The sequence below is a fragment of the Abramis brama genome (assembly GCF_963993115.1).
Source record: "Abramis brama genome assembly, chromosome: 2".
NCBI lineage: Eukaryota > Metazoa > Chordata > Actinopteri > Cypriniformes > Leuciscidae > Abramis > Abramis brama.
In genome coordinates, this window is record NC_139964.1 from 52,219,882 (window position 1) to 52,242,892 (window position 23,011).

General features: G+C 36.9%; 1 protein-coding gene across 1 annotated transcript in view; it reads right to left on the reverse strand.

Moving 5' to 3' along the window:
- dnah6 (dynein, axonemal, heavy chain 6) overlaps positions 1–23,011 on the reverse strand; it is a gene marked incomplete at its 5' end in the record, with an annotated part of 92,682 nt that overhangs the window by 27,266 nt on the left and 42,405 nt on the right. The window contains 16 exons of the mRNA XM_084096230.1: positions 27–162; positions 924–1,157; positions 3,870–4,049; positions 4,914–5,094; positions 5,623–5,690; positions 6,769–6,933; positions 7,336–7,461; positions 10,552–10,755; positions 11,015–11,211; positions 12,364–12,487; positions 12,654–12,915; positions 17,764–17,999; positions 18,221–18,388; positions 18,629–18,871; positions 22,065–22,205; positions 22,353–22,505. Of these exons, the coding sequence (XP_083952356.1) occupies positions 27–162; positions 924–1,157; positions 3,870–4,049; positions 4,914–5,094; positions 5,623–5,690; positions 6,769–6,933; positions 7,336–7,461; positions 10,552–10,755; positions 11,015–11,211; positions 12,364–12,487; positions 12,654–12,915; positions 17,764–17,999; positions 18,221–18,388; positions 18,629–18,871; positions 22,065–22,205; positions 22,353–22,505 (2,818 nt within the window). The remainder of the gene's footprint in view (positions 1–26; positions 163–923; positions 1,158–3,869; positions 4,050–4,913; positions 5,095–5,622; positions 5,691–6,768; positions 6,934–7,335; positions 7,462–10,551; positions 10,756–11,014; positions 11,212–12,363; positions 12,488–12,653; positions 12,916–17,763; positions 18,000–18,220; positions 18,389–18,628; positions 18,872–22,064; positions 22,206–22,352; positions 22,506–23,011) is intronic.

Consider the following 23,011-nt stretch of genomic DNA (forward strand, 5'->3'; position numbering starts at 1 on the left):
ATTTTATGGAAAATTAAAAAACATACCTAGTTTGACAGAGATAGGTGTGGATATCATCTCTTTTTTAATGCCATTAAAGCAGGGTAGTCGGTCTTCTAAATTACAACAAGTCTCCCAGGCAAAATCAGACAACCATGGTACTTCTGGCTTCTCTGGCAATCCCTGCAGTGGGAAAGAGGAGTGTTATGCATGTAGGAAAGTGCCTGTGCGTTTGTGCATAGGGCTGAGAGTAATATTTCATCATACTGATATGTCAAAAACTATCAAATAGCATGAATTAAGGTTTGAGACTTTGATCAAGCAATTAATTTGAGTATGAAAATTGGCAAACATTGGAGTAGACTGAAATATAAAACCAGCCAAAATTAAGAAAATGAACTAGAAACAGTATATTAGATGATTTCACTTGGAATTTCGTTTCTCTTATTTCTCTCCCCAAATAACTTTTCTCCATTTTTCGCACTTTCTAAACACTATTAACATCCTATACTAAGAAGTTCGTAAATAACGACAGGATGAGATCAAGTTTAATACTAAGGGTTGTGTATATATCTCTAGCAAAAGAGATGCTTGCATTAGCAACAGAACAGAAGTGGACTCTGTTTACTAGAATACATGCAAAAAAGCACTGTTTCAACACACTAAAACAATATAACAGTGCGCTGTGAAAGAAGTGCCTTTTTGATGGGGGCATATAGCACAGGCCCCCGAGGAAAGGGAAAAAAATAGAACACAGCTCTCCAATCTAACAATTAACACAATTTAAATCTCATTCATGACTTGTAGAAGGATAATTGCCAACTACAGAATTAAATTATAATAAGAACACACATGCATAAGCACTCTCTCTCTCACACACGCACACACACAGGTGTTCTTTCTTTCTCTCTCTCTCTCTCATATGCCCTTTCCACATCTCTGACCTTCTCCATGCCTCCTGCCCCTCTCAGAAAGAACTGCCACTCCTGCTGGGAGATCTCTCCCCTCTGCATCATGATCTCCACACACAGCATGAAGCTGTAGATGGCCTTGTGTTGCTCAAAAAGGCCACGGGACACGTTCGTGTAGGCACTTAGCAGAGTCTGATCCAACAGGATCTGTAGTCTCACACTCAAATCTCTGTGCTTCTCTGCTGACTCAATAGTATTGTTGAACAACTGTGAAGAAATTTCCAGGGAATACGTGAAATGTCAAAATGTATACCTTAAATGCACTGGAAGTCACTTTGGATAATATAGATATATATCTATATATATGCAAACAAACACACTACTGTTAAAAAATTGATCAAATAAGATTTATACAGTATTTTAAATAAATTGTTATTTTGAACTTTCATCTCATCAAAGAATCCTGCAAAGATGTTTCCACAAAAATATTAAGCAGCAAAACTGTTCCCTTTCAAAGTGGAACTCAACACTGCGCCTTGGATGTACGCTATGAGGAATGGCATCGGTGTAACCGGTGTCTGAGGCACGTGTATACACATGACAATTTCATTGGTCGACGACAGTCCATGATGTCGACGACAGTCTATGAGCGTCCGTGCCTATAAGAGAGCGCCTGCAATAGACATCAACAACTGTTTTTGTCTTCAGGATATGCTTGTTTGTGTGCGCATTTAAAACAAACGCTACTGGTGGAGTGCGTTTGACTCCTCGAGGAAGCTGGAAGAGACTGGTAAGAAACTTTGTTTTTCCTTGATTTTCACCTGACGGATAATAGTCAGCATTTGCACAAGCACGTTTTGGCTCTCAAGGGAGTTGTAGGCACTCATAGCAATACATTTGTGGTAGCAGACTGTGGTGCTAAAAATCTGGCTTTGAACTGATCGCGTTCAGCTCTCAAGGGAGTTGAAAGAATGCTTTGTGATGTGGTCGCGGTGAGAAGCTCCACCTAAGCTTGACTCTCTTGAGGGATGAGCACCTAGTTGAGCACCTAGGTGGCCATTGAGTCTGCGCCAGCCTTGTTTATTTCACATGCACACATTTGGCACAGGGCTTGAGAATAGAATAGTGAATTTCTTGTTGCTCTACTAGGGCCAGTGCTAGTCTAAATTAGCACTAGGTATAGCAGGTCCTAGATGAGAGTGTTAAGCTGCCTCCACCAAGAGGGATATTTAAGTAGGATGGCTCCTCTCTTTGAAGGATAGCAGTGTCGAGGTTCGTAGCTAGCGTTTACCAGGCTCCCTTAGGTAAGCTGTTCTTCAGGGTTGAGTGTAGAGTAGAACCCTCCCCTACTGTCTGGGTTTTAAAGTAGGGTCCTCCACTCCCTGCTGCAACCTCAACTGGTCATGTAGAATCTAACAAGTAGAGGTTAAATTGCTTTTTAACAGATATTTAAGTAGGATGGCTCCTCTCTTTGAAGGATAGCAGTGTCGAGGTTCGTAGCTAGCGTTTACCAGGCTCCCTTAGGCAAGCTGTTCTTCAGAGTTGAGTGTAGAGTAGAACCCTCCCCTACTGTCTGGGTTTTAAAGTAGGGTCCTCCACTCCCTGCTGCAACCTCAACTGGTCATGTAGAATCTAACAAGTAGAGGTTAGATTGCCTTTTAACAACTTCTTGTTATTAGGCAACCTTTGTAAAGTGCTGGGAGTCTAGGGACCCTGGACAAGTCCTACTGTGTGGGTTTTAAAGTAGGGTCTTCCATTCCCTGTTGGAGCCTAAACCGATCTCTTAGAACCTGGCAAGTAGAGGTTAATTTGCCTTCTGGCAGCTCTTCTTGTCATCAGGCACATTTGTCAGGTGCTGGGCGTCTTGGGTCCTGTACTAGTCAAGGCAGGGTGTGAGCACTTTCTTCCGATTGTTCTGGGGTAGTAGAGCTGAAGCTCCATTGAGGCTTCCTAGAGGTTAAAATTATATGTAGCAAGGAGGGTGAATAGTTATTCTAAATGAAAACCCCCATGTTTGCTCCCTCTAGTGGTAGTGGTAGGCTAGGATAGTGTATAAAATGGTCTCCCTGGGCCAGTATTCCCAAATAGCTGTATCAAATTAAAGAAGCTGATGTAGCTAAACCTTAGAGATCTGCTTCTGGGCAACAGGTGGCTAAGGCTGGGCCCACAAGGAAGGCATATGAGCTTGGGTAATGGTCGAAGGGAATATTACCACTTGACATTCCCTCAGCATGGCGGAGTGGGTATTTGTTCCCCATAGTGTCGAACCAAGACGCAATGTTGACTTTGAAAGGGAATGTCTCAGGTAACGAATGTAACCATGGTTCCCTGAGAAGGGGAACGAGGCACTGCGTCTCATTGCCATGCCTCGGGCTTCCCTGCACCTCTTCTTCAGACAAAAAAAGTTGATGACACTATTGCAGGTGTCCTCTTTTACGTACAGGCTAGTGTAGTGATGTCATGGACTGTCGTCGGCCAATGAAATTGTCTTGTGTATACACGTGCTTTAGACATCGGTCACACTGATGCCGTTCCACACAGCGTCGATCTAATACGGAGTGTCTCATTCCCCTTCTCAGAGAACCATGGTTACATTCGTAACCTGAAACGTTTTCAACAGAACAATAATAAGAAATCAGCATATTAGAATGATTTCCTGTGACATCAGTATCATGTGACACTGAAGACTGAAATAATGGCTGCTAAAAGATAAATTGACAAAATGTAATAAATTACATTTTAAAAACAGAAAAGAGTTATTTAAAATTGTAATAATATTTCACAATATTACTAGTTAGCTTTTTATTGTATTTCTGATCAAATAAATTCAGCCATACTTGGTGAGTATAAGAGACTTAAAGAGAGAATTTAAAAAATCTTACCGACCCCCAAACTGGTAGTATAATATAAAAATATTATTTTTGATATATTACATCCTGAAAAAAATATTATAGAATGATTACTCTTAAAGGAAATTACCTGTTTAAAGTACTTTAGGGAGAATTGGTACATGGGGTCAATCTCAGACAGGCTGGCAATGACAAAGTATATGATGGAGCCACGTGTGGCAACAGGGCGATATTTCTCTCTGGCTGCATTGATCATCTCCTCTGTCGTCTCCGCCTCCAACAGCCGAGACTTAATGGCCTGAGATGTCACCTGTACAAGAGAAAAAAGGATAATTTGTCAGCTGATCTGCTCTATGTCAAGTATAAGTGTTATATTCCAAACAGAGACAAATGTAATGATTTGAAAGCTTGATGTGTTTGTAAAGAGCTATTAAAATGCAAAAGAAGCTGTAAAGCCGTCCACATTGACAGCATTGTAAGTGTCGCAGAGATACATGAGACTGTAGCAAAGGTGTCAGAGGGAGACAGACATTTTGTTCATTGCCGGCCCAACCTATCATTCATCTATCTATCTATCTATCTACCTATCCATCCGTTCCTCCCATTCAGGCCTTCATAACTCTGTGGGTATCGAAAGAGTGACAGGCAGTGACGTGCTTGCTCATAGTTGGCAGTGGCACAAACATACTATTTTGAGGGAATTTGCTAAAAAGTAAGTGTGCTAAAACAAATCCACAGAGGAAAAGCTAAGGATTAAAATATGTGTCAGCACTCATTCCCAAATAAACACGTAACCGCTATCAAATGAGGCTATTTTCTTTTTAGTTGAGTGTGGAATTTGAAATTATTTTAAAGTAAACATCTCCTTTTTATATAAAGCATTTATTAGCATAGTGGGGGGAGTTTTAATGACAATTATTAAACAAACAGTGGCAACCAAAAGAGTTTAGACACTAAAAATAAATCAATGTAAATGTCAATGTTGTCTTGGTGAGCATAAGATAAAAAAAACAATTCCAACCCCAAACCTTTGAACTGTAGTTGTATAATTCAGTTTAGAGTAACCAGTTTAAATTCCATAACCTGCTTTTCTACATAATCATTAAATTGCTTTTGTCCACTACTCTGCTCAAATGTCATTCCCTCTTTAAATTTCTGACCGCAAACCACTGACCTTTGACTCTTGTAAAGTTTTTATAAGATCCACATTGTCGAGGATGTTGCCCTCAGAGGTGAAGAGCAGTTTAAGTATTCGGTCCTCAATAGCTTTCAGCTGGTTCCGGTCTGTATTGATGCGAATTATCAGCTGGCTTCTCTGTTCTTCCAAGTCAGGACGCTCCAGACGGACTACATCACTGGGCACAGACAGAAATAAATGATCACTACAAAGTCAACCAATATTTTACATAGTGAGCATTGGCAAGAGAATAATAAGTTAATCAACATCAAATAATATTTTTTGTTAGACATCTTATGTCATGAATTACAAATGCACCCAATGCAGTTGTAAATGTGTCTTGGTTGGTCAGTTTTGACTGGAACACCTAAGATGGATGGTAGTAGAAGGTGAAAAGAGGCCAAAGTGAATTTCTTTTTAACTCTAATACTGTGAGCTAGTTAGCCTCTTATGCTACTATATTATTCTATTGCTTCTTGTTTTTAGAAAAAGAAAAAACACTGATTCAGCTGCTGTCTTTTAGGTGAATTTGTAGACCTTTGGAGGATTCAAATTTAGGATTTATTTATTAAACTTTATTAAGTTTTTCTATATAGCAAAAAATATATATAAAAAAAAATAATAATAATTCTCATAAAGTTTAAAATTCAACATCATGTGTCCCGGGTGTTCATTTTGAATCTGAATAGTAAAAGCAGGGGATTACCTGAGGATTTGATCTTCCAGTCCAGACTTGGTAACAGTGAAGTTTATGATAGTCACTTTGATGGACACCTGACATGGAAAACTGGTTAATGATTGGAAAATGATTATGAATGTGTAGCTTAAAGGAGTCATATCCTAACTTGTACAGTCTCAGCATTAATTGAAAGCAAGCTACATAAACAACTTTTTCTAATTTAGATGTTGATGATGTGATGATGAGGACATGGTCATGAAAAATGTAATTGAATAAATAGCACAATCTAAACATGTATTCTTTAGGGGCATGTAAATAATGATTGACATTATCTGCTAAATGAATCCCCCAAGAGATGCTGCTGTTGTCCCTTTCCTCTCTAAAAATCCTCTGGAGGCACATTTGTGTTTTGCATTTGCTGTCTGTCTTTGAGAATGTTTCTTTAGTCCAGACTGGTCTTTCAGCATAACTCATCTCCCTTATTTAAGCTGAGATGACAGGTCTGTCCTGTCTCTAATGCTGGAGCTTACAACGGCACAGCCCCGTTTGACAGGCAACCATATCTGGTGGTGTGCTCTCTGCCTGCTGCAAACGCTGCTGCCCGTGGTCCTGTCTGTTATGATTGCTAGAGCATTGTCTCTTGGCAGGTGGGCGCTGATCCGCATCCACCCCAGAATTATACAGAGAGAGATGATATGGCATGGAGCCAGAGAGGGATTGGTGCACAAGGTGGTGGCAGAACAGATATGTGAAGGGCTGCTGCCAGCCATGTCCACTTTGCTACAGTGCCAAATCCAGTTGACCTTAAACAGGTGTCAACCTCGACCCCAGAATCCCCTTTCTAAATCCTCCTCATTGTTTCTAAAATAAACAATGAGCTGCTAATGAAACATACAATAATTACATGAAACAAACAAACAAAAAACTGTAGGGGTCAGACATTTGCATGGAAGAATGAATTATCATTGTCTCTTCCAGTAGCCAATGAATCCATGTTACTGAGAGGTCCACCATACAACAAATATTTTAATCAAATAATAATAATAATAATAATTAAATTAAATTAAATGCAAATAAAAATAAAAATAATTAAAAAAAATTTAAATATAATTTTGTGTTTCTTGTAAATATAATTGTATGTATTTCCTCACACACACACACACACACACACACCTCAGGAAGATAGTGGGGATTGGCCATTTTGGTGGTCATGTAGAAACGGAAATTTTTATCATAGTCAATGTCAGAATCTCCCAGTCGGATCAATGTTCTGCCACCTAACACAAACGTCTGCTTCAGAAGAATGGGTTCCAGAGCAGGGTCTAGAGTTTCTTTTAGCTGCAAACACACACACACAGACATGAGTGAAATGCATGATATTTCATCATTTTGCAGTTAAGATTAATATCATTAATTTTCATTTTAGATCTCTTTTTGGTACAAACTGGCCTAAAATAGAGGGAAACCATACGTTTCAGTAGTCAGAAGTGAAAACAAAGTTGACTGAAACTAGATTCATCAGATAAATCACATCTGGCAAGAGTCAGAACTAATAAACACACTACAGAATCACTCATTTAAGACTGAATTAAACCATTCAAAGCAGATCAGATCAGTTTGGAAGTGTTATCACTTCCTCACAACTGTAATTCTTAATTTAAAATATTTCTTAGCTTTTTTTCAGTAGTGAATTTGTATTTAAATTTGACTAAAAAGTGTCAAAGGTGAAAGAAGGGTTACCTCCTCCAGAAGTACAGGCATGCCCAGCCGGATGGAGTTCTCAAGTGTTCGGAGGAAGCCTGCGTCAGTTAGCTTGATCACCTTTAGACCGTTCTTTGCCTCTTTAGATCGTATCCAACGGTTTGCCTAGATACAAAATGAAAACATAGAAAATGTAGGTTGTAAAGGTTGTATAATGTCATGTAGTGTGATTCCCCAAAAACTTTATACATTTATGCCAGATCATAATAATATATTAAAAAATTATACCAAATTATTTAAGAATTTCTTTTAATTAGACTTTTTTTTCTTCATTATGACATTAAGACAGTTGTATGCCCCAAAATATTAAACATCAAAATAATATATCAATATCAGAAAATAATAATATGCTCATTCAAGAATAGGCATTTGCATTGTATGTATTAATTGCATTGTTAATGTATTTGAATAATTTTAAATAAAATAAAGGTAATAAAAATAATACATAATCTATTAATTTAAATACTTTAATAGATAGCTTCACATCATTGACCATAATATAAAGATGATGACATAAAGCGATGCCGTTATGACATAAAAGACATTTTTTAATCATCATGTGTGTGTACGTATGTGTGCATGAGTATATTTGTGTGAGAGACAGAGAGACACACAGAGAGAAAAAGATAGATACTATCTTTAGAAAACTATCTTTATCAGATGGAAAGGATGTGACAATTGACCCTTTGTAAAAATCTGTGCGGAAGTAGATTCTGCTGAAATGAAGAAAGTAATGTACTACTATATAAAAGTGTGTATGTGGAATCTAAGCATCATGCCATCAGTGCCACTAAGCAGAGTGGAGCTGAGTTGAGTGTAGAGTCTTTGTGTCATGGTATTTGTGTGTATATAAATGCGAGACAGACTGATGTTTGAATGTCTGTTTCAGTCTCTCTAGATGACAGATTCTCCCAAGAGAGACAGCTGGATGGAGAGAGAGCAAAACACAAACGACAAGAAAGAGCAAAGAAAAAAAGGAGAACGACAGCCAAGTGTGCTGAAACCGGAGGACAGTAATGAAAATGGAGAGGGTGGAATGGGAGAAAGATATTTGTATGGTAATGCAGAGAGTCTGGTTGTTTTCCTATTTGGATTTTGAAGGCTGTACTTCGTACCAGTTTGACAACATCTCCAACCAATTGAACAACACTCAGCTATTAAAGATGTCCTTCACCTGATGCGTTCATTTATGTCACAGAGAGGATATGAAATGCAAAATGGGAATCCAATGGGAATAGATCTATTGAGGTGTCAAGAATTATTCCGCAAGCATCTTTCAACAAGTCAGTGTAAGTTTAGCACCATATTACTTCCATGTGTCCATAAACCTAAGACTGTCATGGAATAGATTGAAAATATGGATACAACTAGACTAAACTCTTTACATTCACAGTACACCATTTCAAATGACCTGTCTGTGCTACACTGATCCAATCATCAATGTCTTTCATTTGACTCATAATGCAGGTAGTGCAAATACTGCAAGGATGCAAGTGACAGTAAAGATATAATGATACAAATTATTTCTATTTCAAATAAATTATGTTATTTTGTACTTTAAAAAAATCTTCGTTTGTACGAAACCTGACACTGTGATAATAATAAGAAATGTTACTTGAGCACCAAATCAGCATATTCGAACGAATTCTTAAGGATCATGTGACTGGAGAAATGGCTTCTGAAAATTCAGCTTTGCAATCACAGAAATAAATTGCATTTTAAAATGCATGAAAATAGAAAATTTATTTTAAATTGTAATAGCATTTAACAATATTATTGTTTTACTGTATTTTGATTACATAAATGCAGTCTTCTTTCAAATCAGTAAAAAAGACTTACCGACCCAAAGCTTTAAATTTTCCAAAGTTAAAATACTTTACCTATCCAATCTTTTATGTAGAGGTTGATATGCTTAATATGCAGAGGTTTCTGCAGGTTTTATGAAGGTAAATTTAAGACTTTTAAAAGACCTTTTTAAGACCAAGTAAAGAAAATTGAAGGAATAAATGAATGGGAAAACAATATATCAATATGTTCTCTAAATGTACATGTCTAGAGAGAAACACAATGAGTTGTATTAGCAAAACTTTAGAGCTTGACAATACAACTTAAAAAAGATATCCATTACTTTTTAATTCATTTTACAAAAACAAGACCTTAATTTCTGTACGGGCAAAGTTCGAATTTTTAAGACCTTTTTAAGACTTGCAGGAACCCTGATTTATGGGTCCCCAAAAAGTGTAAAGAGTGTGAATTTAGGGTGGGTATATTTGATAGCAGACAGAAGGAGCATTCTGAAAACTTATGAACGCAGACATTTTTGCAAATCCATTTGATGACGCTAATGCTGCAGAAATGTACATACTGTACTTCGTCTGTAAGAATAAGTTAATATGAAACAAAATAAGCATGAATATAAAATAAGACAGAAAGGAACACTATCTGTACATACACAAATATAAACACACAAATAAAGTATATACACTTTATACTGCAAATCTATAGGGTGTCTACTTGAAATAATGCAAATTACCAATGAGCAAAGCCTTTTCAATTACATTAGAAAAACGTGGTAGTGTTTGATGTAGGATGGTTAAATGCACAAAAGATGCATAGTAATTGTCGTATAGTAATGGAATGTACTGTACTGTAGTGTACTGTACTGTAGCGTATGGTGTCATGTGAGAGTTTATGGTATCAAGCAGTCCCTTGGCAGTGTCCTCATTAAGAATTCAGAGTGCTTGAGGGAAGTAGCTCCTCCTGAGCCTATCCATGCAGGTCATAAGACCGCAGTAGCATTTCCTTGGCTGCAGCAGTGGGGAACGTCTGTGGTTGAGCTATCATAAATGTTGATGTCACCATCAAGTTTGCATGGGGTAAACTATAATGATCATCCTGAAACAGTGTGTGGCAGCTGTTTTGCCTGCCAGAAAATTAACTTATTAACTTCCTTTCGACCTAAAAATAAGCTGCTTTTGAATACACTGATCCTTCTTAACCCTTTCATGAAGGGTTTTAATGTTTATGTGAGGTACTGTAGTCTAGAAACTATACTGTTTTGCACCATTTAAAAGGACTATAAATGTCATTATTAAATTAGAATTTGTTCTTGTGACTTGCCTTGCTAATAAATTAACAAGGTACTGTATTGGAACACAGAGCATTGATGGAAGGTTTGGAAATGTTAGAGGTCACCTGATCTTGAGGGTCAATCATGAGTGGCCAGCGGCGTCCCCGCATCACAAGTATTCCATTCTCTGTGGAGACATTATCCCGCGGCAACCCTTCGGCATTCCACTGTCGGATCTCGTAGGGATCTCCTAGAATGCTGATAAGACTAAAGTTGTCACTGATAGGAATCCCTAACTGTTGACAGCGTGTGATCCAGTGATCTATAAGCTACAGGAAAAAGAAAAATGTTTATTAAACACATATGCATTTCCCAGAAACAAGTGTTAGTGTTCAGTAAGCTGAAGGGGAAATTCTGTTTTAATGTGTCATAGTTTGGTATGGTGGGTGACTGACATAGGTCAGGAGAAAGAAGATACGACAGGCTTGACTTTAAAGACATTCTAGAAAATCTTTTAGAAATTCTCAGTGGCATTACATAATCAAGATATGCTATGGTGTAAGAAAAGGTTGTGATCTAATATACTACCAATTGTCTGTAATGGGAGGTGAAGGCTCCATAATAAGCCACGCAAGCTGCAGCGATGAACACATTTCCAATGACGTTGTGGATCTCCTGCTCAAACAGAGTAATGCATTCCTGCCATCGCACCTGCTCGTCTCCCAGAGCAGATGTTAACTTTCCCGACCGACCCAGGCGTGCTTCAGTCAGAGCCCTGGTTTTAGCTACAACCCACATACAAACATGCATTAACATACACACAAATTCATATGACACATGAAAATGGAAAGCAACCTATCCTGTGTGGCACCTTAAAAATAGTTCACTATTTTAAAACATTTTAAATGTGTCTGGAGACCCCTGCAATTTGTTGTGCCATGTGTTTTTGAAAACAAGAATGCGTGTTATGTTCCTTTAAGAAATCCATTTGAACTGGTCCAGGCTTCCATAAGACTGGTAAACTAGAAATGTCGACAACCTGACTAGTCGACATGAAAATATGTAGTTTTGTACATGCACAAAATTCCACTATTACTGGTCCCACAGCATATATAAAGCACTGCATTGATGATGTATTTTTGTAGGGCAACTCAGAAGTCAGAATCACCCTGGTTCCCTCGACAGAAACCCCATAGGACTGGCTTTTGGATTATTGCAGAAAATAACAACTCTTGAATTTTGAAGCCTAAATACAATCGTCAGAAGCAAAAAGCTAAAAATAGGCTATAAAGGAACTACACCACGGTCATTTGAGTTCACCATCACTTCCAACAACTCTTTCATTTTTTATTTAAAAAAATAGTTAGTTTGCAAGAGCACGATTATAAACACAACAAGGCTGTGAAAGCAGATTAGTGAGTAGATGAGTTTTCCTGTTTGTTGTGATGTTGCTTTATGTCTCCAACAACGGACTCTGTAGTCCGATTTAGCCACTTGTTATCAACTGACTTTTTAAAGACAAGTAAAAGCTTTACATTTTTTTTAAAAAAATCACAAGGGAGTATAACTGATGTATTTTATAGACCATATTTCAGGCATTTAACTAAAAACCCATCGATGGGACCGAAAGTGCTAAAATGGTAGCTAGTTTTTGGATTTTGGCCAACAAAAATGTGTCATCCATGCAGGATAATAAATGTAATAAATGTAAATCTAATTCACTCGACTTTGTACAGTTATCCACAAAAAAAAGCCTTCTTTCAATTTTGATTCTATTATATTGTTTTTTCTAAATCCTTTTATTTGGCCCCGACACAATTTCTTGCTTTCTGTCATTTAGTGCCCTCAGTGACACATTTAACTAATTTAAATAATTATAAAGCTGTAAAAAGCTTATACACTATCTGTCTCTTCATCTCTCTCTTTTTCTATCTCACCTAACGTCTCTTTTTCAGCCACACTGGACTCAAACTGCTCCTGCAAAACTTTGATTTGGTTCTCCACATCTTGTAGTTTCCCTTGCTTTTCTTTCAAGGTGGACATTGTTGCGTCCAACTCGGCCTGATAAAATCAAATCAGATTAATAATCACAGCAAACAATACACAGTGAAAATCATAATGGAACAATGTAAATGATACTCATAATGCATTATAAATTAACCCTGTATCTTTATCATGTTCTCATTTAACACACACACACACACACACACACACAAACTAGACTCACCTGAGCAGTAGCCAGTTTTTCACGTTTGGGTCCAACCTCCTTCACAACTCTTGAGTACAGATCCATGGCTCTTACCCACATACACATGGACTTGCAGGCCTTTGACACTTTTTCCACCTTTTCAGGTACAAAGTCTGGATTGTTAATATATTTCTGTAGCTTCTGAAGAATCTGAGGTTTGATATTGTCCTTTTCATAGTCCATCAGCTTTTTCAGGAAGTTGCCATCACCCAGGACCTGCTTTGCACTGGCCCAGTCTGTCCTAGTTGGAGGGAAACAAGGGAATGAAAGCACATGTAGACTACAGCTACTGTAGCAACTAAATCAATAGGGTTTTTTTTACTCAAAGCATGTATAGCCAGTTTGTCACTATGAAATGTAGAATTAGGTAGCTAGGAAATAGAATCTATATTACCAGAATAAAAATAGAGATACAGTGATTCAGAAAACTGCCTTTTTTGTAATAACTGAATAAAATGATGAATGTCCTGTTTCATGAAGAAAGGTAAAGTGGATGTACAGTAAAGTGTTCAAATCCTACAAGACTCAAGACGTTTTCAAGTGTATTTTGTTCTTTTCTTTTGACAAATGATTATGACCGGTATATCTGAATGTTCAACATATTACACCCCCCACATCCATTCCATCAACCCTTAATTATATTATTAGATTTAACATCAACTGGATGAGTACGCAGCTGGAAATATAAAACATAGGCGATTAGAATAGCAATTGATTTAATGCAGGTGATTTCCAGCTGCACCAAAGCAAATCACATGAAATTAATTCATAAATATTTAACACCTGAGAAAAAAAAAATCAGGCAATTGAGAGAGTAAGGTGTCTAATTATGTACTGAAGTTAATATTTTAAACTCATCCTGTACATATAAAATGTTAATCTAGAGCAATTAAAATCTCACATAAAACAGCAAATGAACTGCACACTGTTTTGTAAGTAATATTACAAGTCATTACAAAATGCTGTTCGTAACACATTTTAATCCCAAGAAGTTACATATCTCCAAGTGAAACAGGATATTTAATGCAAGTCGAGTTGAGTCAAGTATGGCCTGATTTTATCCATTGTAAATTAAATGTATCATGAAAAGTGGTCTATATGAGTGGTGGTTGAAAGTGAGAGGTTGAAAAATATGGATGAATAATTCACAGTAAGACCAGGAACATGTATTAAGAAAGTAAATGGGGTCAATTTTGATTTCATGTTGAGTTTAAACTCCACTAATCTGCCACTTAGATACAGCAGAGGTTTAATATCATGAGCAAATTGAACAATTAGAAGGATAAAAGAACAGCGGAGAGAGAGGGATGTGAAGGGACAGAAACACAGACTGTTCAGTCAGTGTTATGACATTTTAAAACACCCATTAAATTGGTGTCTTATAAAGTTAAAAATGAGTAGCTCAGCTGCAGATGATGATAATGATGCTGAAAGTAAGGAGATTGGAGAGGGATAAGATTGATGATTGAATGAAAAGAGCACAGATGCTGCACAGTCAGAGTATCTGATGTTAACATGGCCAGCACATACTGAGTCACACTGTGGAGGATCTCAAAGCCAGAGGGGGTTTATAATGTGTGAGGGCATGTTTTTTTCTGCAGCTAGATTAGATACCTAAAAGGATTTAATATCAAAACTTCACGAACCTGATGAAATGAAATACCAGAAATAGTGGACAACTGTAAAGGTAAATGTCCAAATCATTCCTGCTTCTTTAGATACGTCTTGTCTGTTATCTATCACATGCTCAATGCAATGGTAGTTCAGTGCTTTTTCTTTACTCTGCAAGCCTGGCAGGACAGGTGTCTGATCACAACCATATTATCTCGGATTAAATATGATTCTGCACAGCCCCCCTACATGGGGTTAAATGTGAATGCAGTAATTTTTTTCATCATTTAAGATTTACCCCTGCAGAAATGCTAGTACTATTAATAAATATGTTTAAAATCCTGTACACTCACATGAGATGAAGACCTAGGCTATATCAAAAGAAAAATGTTCTATAAATCTGCAGGAATGACATTTTTGTTGGTTGCTGGCTCCCTCAGCAAAAGGCTGTTGGTTCCCTCAACAAAAATTCAATAAAATGACTTCAGCGCCACCCTCACAAAGCTTCCAACAACACTTTTAACTTTTGTTAAGATACAAGTTGGAAAGTGAGAATAGTTTGCAAGAGCACAAGTATAAACACAACATGTATAAACACCAGGTATTCACCTCGAAACACAAGATAACACGACCACAATTAATGGTTTCATCTGTTTGCTCTGCGGCTCCAGTCTTTTACAATGTAGGAAAAAAGAGCCACAGTGGCTTCCCAGATTGCAGCAACTTCCATTTTTATTACAGATATTTTACGGCAATTTTCCAGGAAGTTATGATTTTGTTTGCTTGAACCAATGTTAATTTTGACAGCAAATTTTCATTTAGTTTTAATCATAGTCTTTAGTCATCTGAATTGTTTTAGTTTTAGTCTAGATTTAGTCAATTGAAATTTAACAGTCAGTAAATAAGAAACAAAAATAAGAACAAATGCAACAGAAAAAATATTCAAATGAAATAAAGTTTGTCAGATAGGTCTAACAGCAGTTTTCAGAAAAATACTACCTACAGGAAATACTACCTACAGAAATTGAATAAAGTAATCAAATGTAAAATAACAGTGCATAGTCTTTCTTTTATAAATGCTTATTAAAGCTACTAAAGTTACTCAGTCAAGAGCAGTGAGTGACTTCCTCTTTTTCTTTTGTTGTTTGAATTAACATTACTAGTGCAAAATGCCCGTGCAAAATCAGTTTTTGTGTGTGTTTTTAGTAATTGTTGGTTTGGTGTGTTTGAGTGCTCATTGTTACAATTACACAGCAAAAGTTCAGTGACCTTTTTTTATTTGTGCATGGTAGAAAGCACACAGTGAACTCTGAGAAAACGCTATGCTTGAGCAAACAGTTTGTGAAAAGGCTACTACAAATGATGCCCGTGAAAGAGACTGTGAACACATTGAATACGATATGTTTAGTTGGTGAATAGCATAGGCTACTTTTACATAGTACATAGTATTACATAGTAGCAATAACATTAAGCGCACCAGAATGAAATATAATATTCAGAATGAAATATAATATTCAGAAGTAAACAGCATAGCTGACTTATAGATTCAGTTTACATCCACGAATGAATAAGTGCGTCGATTCAGGGAGCAGTGCAAAGTGCCCGTGCAAAATCAGTTTTTGTGAGCTGATCGTCGTCAAAAAAGTTCAGGAGATATTTCTTAGCGATAGCTGATTTCAACAGTTTCAATATGATAAAAAATTACTTTTATATTGATTCAATGGATTATTTGCATTTTGAAAAAAAAGTGTCATGAATTTATTGCATTTTTGGAAAAAAATAATTTTTATGTTATTATAACCTAAAGATGCTATGTGACCGATATATTTAACGATATCTTTTGCATTTCTCATCCAAACAACGTCAAACTTGGCACTGCACTTACTCGTGCCCGTAGCGAGACACCTGTCAAGTTTGAAATCCATCGGACTAACGGTTCGAGAGATATGCAAATAACAGACACACACACAGACAGACACACAGACAGACAGACACACAGACAGACAGACAGACAGACACACGTTCCTGTAATTTATAGATAGATGGATTTAGCAGCAAGTTTATTAGGCTAAACTGTCACTTTAACAACTAATGGATGGATCCAAATAGACACAACCATTTAGGGTTCCCACACCTTGGTTAACTTCAAATTCAAGGACCTTTCAAGGACTTTCCAGGTCCAATACCCTCAAATTCAAGGATTTAATGTGGGGACACATTTGTTGTGTCCAACAACAAACGTTGAGGTACCACCGTAGTTTTGTGCGCGCGTGTACCTCACGCGGGAAACACTTAACGTAACGCGTAAATGCGCGTAACTAACGTAAATCAAGCAAGCTAGTATGCATAGGCCATGAAGTGTTGGCGAAATAACACATTAGCGGACCGGAGTGAATATGGATTTTTTTCCAGAAAACATATTGCATAAAATATATTCAAGCACTTTCAAGGACCTGTATCTATGTATGTTTATTTTCAAAAACTTTCCAGGGCCTTGAAAACATTTTTTCAGATTCACAAACTTTCAAGGATTTCAAGGACCAGTGGGAACCCTGTGTCTACTTTCACTTAAGACATAAAACTGTGTTTAAATAAATACTACAGCTGCACAATTCTGGATAAATTGAGAATCATGATTTTTTGTGTGTAAAAAATGAAGATTGTGATTCTCCCACAATTCTGAAGAAAAAAAACATCAGACAACTAAACAAAATAACATGCAAACTAGAGGTTCTGACAAAATGGTAATTGCTTTAGTCTATTTCAGCATTTCCCAACCGGGGTGCCGTGTAAAAATAACCCTAACCCTAACCCTAAAATTTTTTAAAATGACAAAAATGTGTAAAAAAAAAAAAAAGTATGTACCATCAATCTCGGATGTCTCTAATAACAACAAATAACGCACACAAATTTATAATAATAATGCCAATCGTAAGTTTTCGGCGTTGAATTGCGGGGGTCAGTGACATGACTGATTCCTAGACTTTCAATGGATGGACAAAAAAATTAGATAATATTAAAAATATCTATATGACAGTAGGTGGTTCTTCCCTGTCACTGTGGTATTGAAAATCGATACATTTCAAGGTATCGTATCAAAGTAGTATCGTGACAACACTAGTGTAGGGTGCCAAAGAGTTTTGATAATTTTCAAAGGGTGCCGTGACTGAAAAAGGGTTGGGAAACACTGGTCTATTTAAAAAGATTTGTTTGAACAAATTTGAACAAAATAAAAAATGATTTTAATGGAGTCAGTCTCATTCATCAAGACTTGATTCGTTATTGGATGAATCAGTGTTTTTGAATGAAACACGAGATGGAAAAGGTGCTTTATCTGCAAACTTTTTATGCTATACTTTAATTATGCACAAAGGTTAAATTCGCACCTTTGGATTGAAACATAGCTACTGTTAACTCATTTCTGGGTTTTAGGACTCTAACTAAATATAATACAATATAATATAAAGATAAAACTCACTTGTTGTTGAGCAGAATGCACACCGCCTCCATTACAGTCATGACGAGGTCTGGTGGTTTGGTGAAGACACGGATCTCTGATATGTCAGCTTTATCCAGGGAATTCAGGGCCTTATTGGCACTATCGAGTGCAGGCAGAGCCTCATCCAGATCACGCTGTGCATCTTCCGCGATGGCCTGAGTCTCCTCTGCCTTTACCTTAGCTAAAGCTTCATCCTCCTTCACAACCCTACGCACCTACAAGTAAAGAGGTCAATAAAAGCAAATCTTAACTGTTAGAACATATACTTTTACGAGTATTATTGAATATGTATGAAAAATAAAAAAGCAATAATTTGTTTGGGGATTTTCAAAGTGGACAACATTTCAAGTGGAAAAAAATAGAATTAATATACAGGTAATTGAGAGATCCTGTGTAAAGAGAGGCAGAATGGTTGTATTATTATTAATACACACACCTGGTCAGCGCTGTCTTGGTCCACAGCAAGCTTCTCCATCAGAGCATTGACATCAATCGATTTCTGTTCAAGCACGGGCTCCAGTGCAGAGAGGTCTTGCTTCATCTTATCAACTAATTCATTTGTCTCCAGCAATTTAGTAAGACCATTTTTCACGCGATCTCGTGCCTATGCAAACAAATACATGTTACATTCCAAACATTTCTTTCTTTGTCTAGCTTAGATGTGGCCTTTACCCTAAAAAATGATCAAGTTGCAACATCCATGAATTAAATATTTTAAAAGATATCCTTTTGTCTTGAAATTTATTTTAGAATAGTGTTATAAGTTCACAATTTTAAGTAATGATGAAACAACATCAAATATGTATGCATCTTGCATTGCTCATCCATAGCTTCGCCTCCTCACCGCCTGCAGCTGTTGTCTCTTTTCTCCCAGCATGCTCAGGTATAGGTTAATGAGCTCTAAATAGGAGGTGGGCGTGGTGTAGTAGTGTCTGCGCAGTTCAGAGTAAAAACGTTCTGCCATGTCAGACACACTAACATGGATCTCTACACACATCTCTGAAAAACACTGCTTCATCTCCTCACTGCCAAAATCCACGTTCTGAAAGAAGGTCTGGGACACAGAAAGCAAAGCCTCACGAGGCCACTGAAAAATAAACATGGAAAGAAAGAATACATTTGTGGCAGTCAGTTACATTTTCTAACATTTCACAGAGTGAATTGCATATGTTGTTTTTTCGTTTTTGGATGCAATATTCCTTTAAATGTTCATTTCCTTTTTATGACTTTTTTATGTATGGTAATATATTAGCTTCCACAAACCAAGTACAAAAATATCATGCAGATCGCACTGAAGACATTATAATAAACTATTCTTTCATTTCATCCAGCAAGAACCATAGCTGTCACCTTGAAATATGTGGGGCGAGTGTGAGCATGTGTTTATACACAAGTAAACAAACACGCGGTGATGGAAACAAATAAGCAAATAAAAGCAGGGTGAACAGCCGTATGGGCTTGCAGCTTAACGCTAATGAGCAGCTGCAGTTAGCCAGCGCTGAGTCATTCATCACACCCACAATCACAACACTACAACAGACAACACAACAAATAAAATCGACACTAGATGCAAACGCACTACACACACTTTATAGCAATTAGCAGAACACCTTGTGGTACGCAACAGCCCACAGAGGTCAGTCAACATGCGTCTCATTAGATAATAGAATGAAACAAATGAATGGAGACAAAAAGATATTGAATGATGGGGCCAGAGCATCTGTATGTGTGTGAAGCCCCCTCCCTTTTTTAGAATCAGATTTCCGTCTCTGCGTCATTCTATAAATAAGTACCATTTGTGTCCACGAAATCTAAAGAAAAAGCTAATATTAAAGAGGCCATATTATGCCCTTTTACAAAGTCTTGATTTTGTATGCCTTGGGCAGGAATTATTTAAATGAGGAATATGTTTTTGTGACGTTTACGTTCACGGAAGAAACCTCAAGACTACAATCAAGGCATTTCAGGGAGTTCAGAAGAGTGCTTACTGATATAAAGAATAACTCCCTTAGGAGTGGACTTAGTGCTTTATAACTAATATAAACAACATTTTTCATTTTTCACAGCAACAAGTTCAAAATGTAAAAATGTAAAAAAGCATAATAGGTCTTCTTTAAGTGTTCAGAAATTTTTCACAATTAAATCTAAATTTATTCTATTAAAATATTCTATGTGATTGTGGTGTATGTTTATAAACATTTATAAAATAAGTTTATGCATTTTACATGTCCATATAGCCAATCATATTTTTTTTTTTTTTTACAAATATTTATTTTAGAGATTGCTGCAAAATATGTATTGGTTTTTCCATTCAATCTCCTAGATCAATCGCAGTTTTATAAACCCATTTATTTTAAAATATGACAATTTATTTGCGATTGTGGATTTTGATTCCCCCACCATTCCCCCATTTTTTACTATAAAGATTTGGAGTTACTCACCCTTGAAACGCCACTCAGCCAATCAAGATTCAAGGATGAGAACTAACTGTTGTATAATACCCTTTATAGCCTAGTCAGGGTAGCAGCATATTTAATTTATGATAAGAATGAAAACGAGGCAGTGAGGTACAGTGCGTTTAATGGATTATACTGTTGTTTAACAACATACGACTGTTCCACTGTCAAAACGTCTTTCCGGAAAAAAACTATCAGTAGACAAAAACTCCAAGAACCAGTTTAAAAAGTTGTCATTTGTGAAAATTATGTGATCTAGGACCTTTATACAGTGCGTCCCATTGTAAGTCACAGTCTCGTTTTTATCTGCATCAAATTCAATATGGTTGAAAGTCTGGTTGAACCAAATTCAATAATCTGACTAAGATCTATTAATTTAGCTTAAAATAGCACAATCTTTGACTGTTTCATTTACTCATTTTCCATCTCCCCCTCTCTCTCTCTCTCTCTCTCTCTCTCTCTCTCAGGGCCTGAACCAAAACCAGCAAAAACTGTGTGAAAACTGAACTGAAGTGTAGGGATGAGTGAGGACGAAATGCATAAGTAGTCTTTTTAAAGCATAAAAGTATATACAAGGATGACAGCTCCTTATCGTCATAGTATGCTGCTGCCTGTCTGGCATAAGTGACTCTTTAATATGTGTAGGGACTGGGGTAGCAATTTCCCTTATCAATGTTCCATGCTATTACTGGACAGATTGGCCCTGGAGAATAGATGTGCTCATAATCCTGATGTTCAGAGTCAGAGCTAGTCAGAGCAGACTAGTCAGAGCATTTGAAGGCATATTTGTAGAATTTCTTGCAACACATAATTTGAGTTAATAAATTATTCTGTTTAATTATACTGTTTGGTCTCATTCTAAAACTAACAGTGTCAGAAATATAGCGATCTAAAAATAGGTTTCTATGATTTTTTTATTTTTTAAGAACAATTGTTTAAAAAATGCTTGAACAGTAGTTGAGGTGGATTTTCTTTAAGCCCCGATCTTTACAAGTTTGAGGCATGTCAGTGAGAAACATAGCGGACTACCACAATACTTAAAGGTACTGTATTTGGCAGTGATATTGTCAGGCTTTTCTATTTACAGTGAAGTAAGCTAATTGCCTGCACAGATTATGATAACATTATAATATAACAATATAATATATAACAATAAAGTTTGCAGTGGCTTCATAAATTAATTAAAAACATAAATAAACAAAACACACAGGATGCACATTTTTTTGTTGTTCATTTTCTAGAACTAAAGTTTAAGAACCTGCTGTATTTTTGTCTAATTAATTAAGAGTAAGTACACCGCCATCTTACTCCGATGAAAGTGACACGGCTTCCCACTACGTAAATATGAACTTCCAAAAAGGACTTGAACATACCATTAGTGCCGCACGGTATTTGCATGACGTTATTGCGACCCGTTTGAAACTCTGCTTACCACCAGCTTTTTGTAATTAGCACTGATTTTTGTAAATAAGGCACTATCTGTAATAAGCCATTACTGTATGTGATGTGCCTGTGCATATTTAAATTAAGTCACCGTTATTCTTTTTAGTACACCCATGTTTCCTCTCTATGAAACATGAGGAAACGTGTGCAAACTTAATTTAAATATGCACAGTGAAGTACTATTCCAGCACATACAGCAGCTGGTTAAGTGTGGTTGCGGGTGGAATCTGAATAGAACACAGGGTTTTCACAGGCACAGCGGTTTAGTGGTGAAGTTGTTAAAATTAATTCACTGCTCAGTAATTTTGGTTTGAAGAAGCAAAAGTAAGATTCTGTCTGAAAGGATAAGGGAGTGATAAAAGGGAAGAGGCGGGTTCTCACCTGTACAAACCAGTCGATGGTGCAGCAGTTAACTAGCGATGGGAACATGCGGCATCGTGAGCGGAAGGAGTCGCCCACAGGGCTCATGCACAGCACTATATGCAACTTCTCACGAACACGAGAGATAAAGAATTGGAAGACCTTGAGACACAAAGACATAAACAGAGATTAGACAACTGACCTCTAAACAGAACAGTAGACCAGCTGAGAACAAATAGTGACGATTTGCACAATGTTTTGTTTAAGGTCATGTTGCGAGATTGGATGGTTATTGGTTGCATCACATACCTCATCCCTGTTTCCCTCAGAAATGCCAGCTTCTTTGGCCTTGGGGCTAATGGCAGCCAGCACCTGTTTTAGTTCATCCTTCTCAAAGAGGTTTGGTACTTCACCAGAATTCAGCATGTTATTAATGTCCTCCAGGAACTCTTCTACCACAATCTGAAGCAGATTGCAGAAAACAAAATCGCATGGTCAAACAATATCATTTGGCCAACAAAGATTTAAACATTCTGATGCATCACTTTTAAGAATTAATGCCATTTGGCATCATTGATTTAAAATCTGGCATGTCTTGAAGGACTGAGTTTGAATACGTTATAAATGAGATAATTAATCAGAGAGGAACATTTTCAGTGGATGATTACTTAATTTTCATTCTGTTCCTCACTCAAACCTATCACACTTTGGTCTGCATACACACACACACACACTCGTGGGTATTTCAGATATAGAATTTAAACTGGAAGGTCACACACACTCTAAGGGCAAGTTTGAAAAACAATGTTTCGACTGTGTGACTCTTCCTTAAGTTTACTCCCTTAAGTCTATCAAAACACTCAAATAAATGACATTTAAAACAGCCTACAATCAAAGATTCTTATTCCCATTAGTAAATAACTGTACAGATGGGCACACAAGCACACACACGCACACTTCACAACATA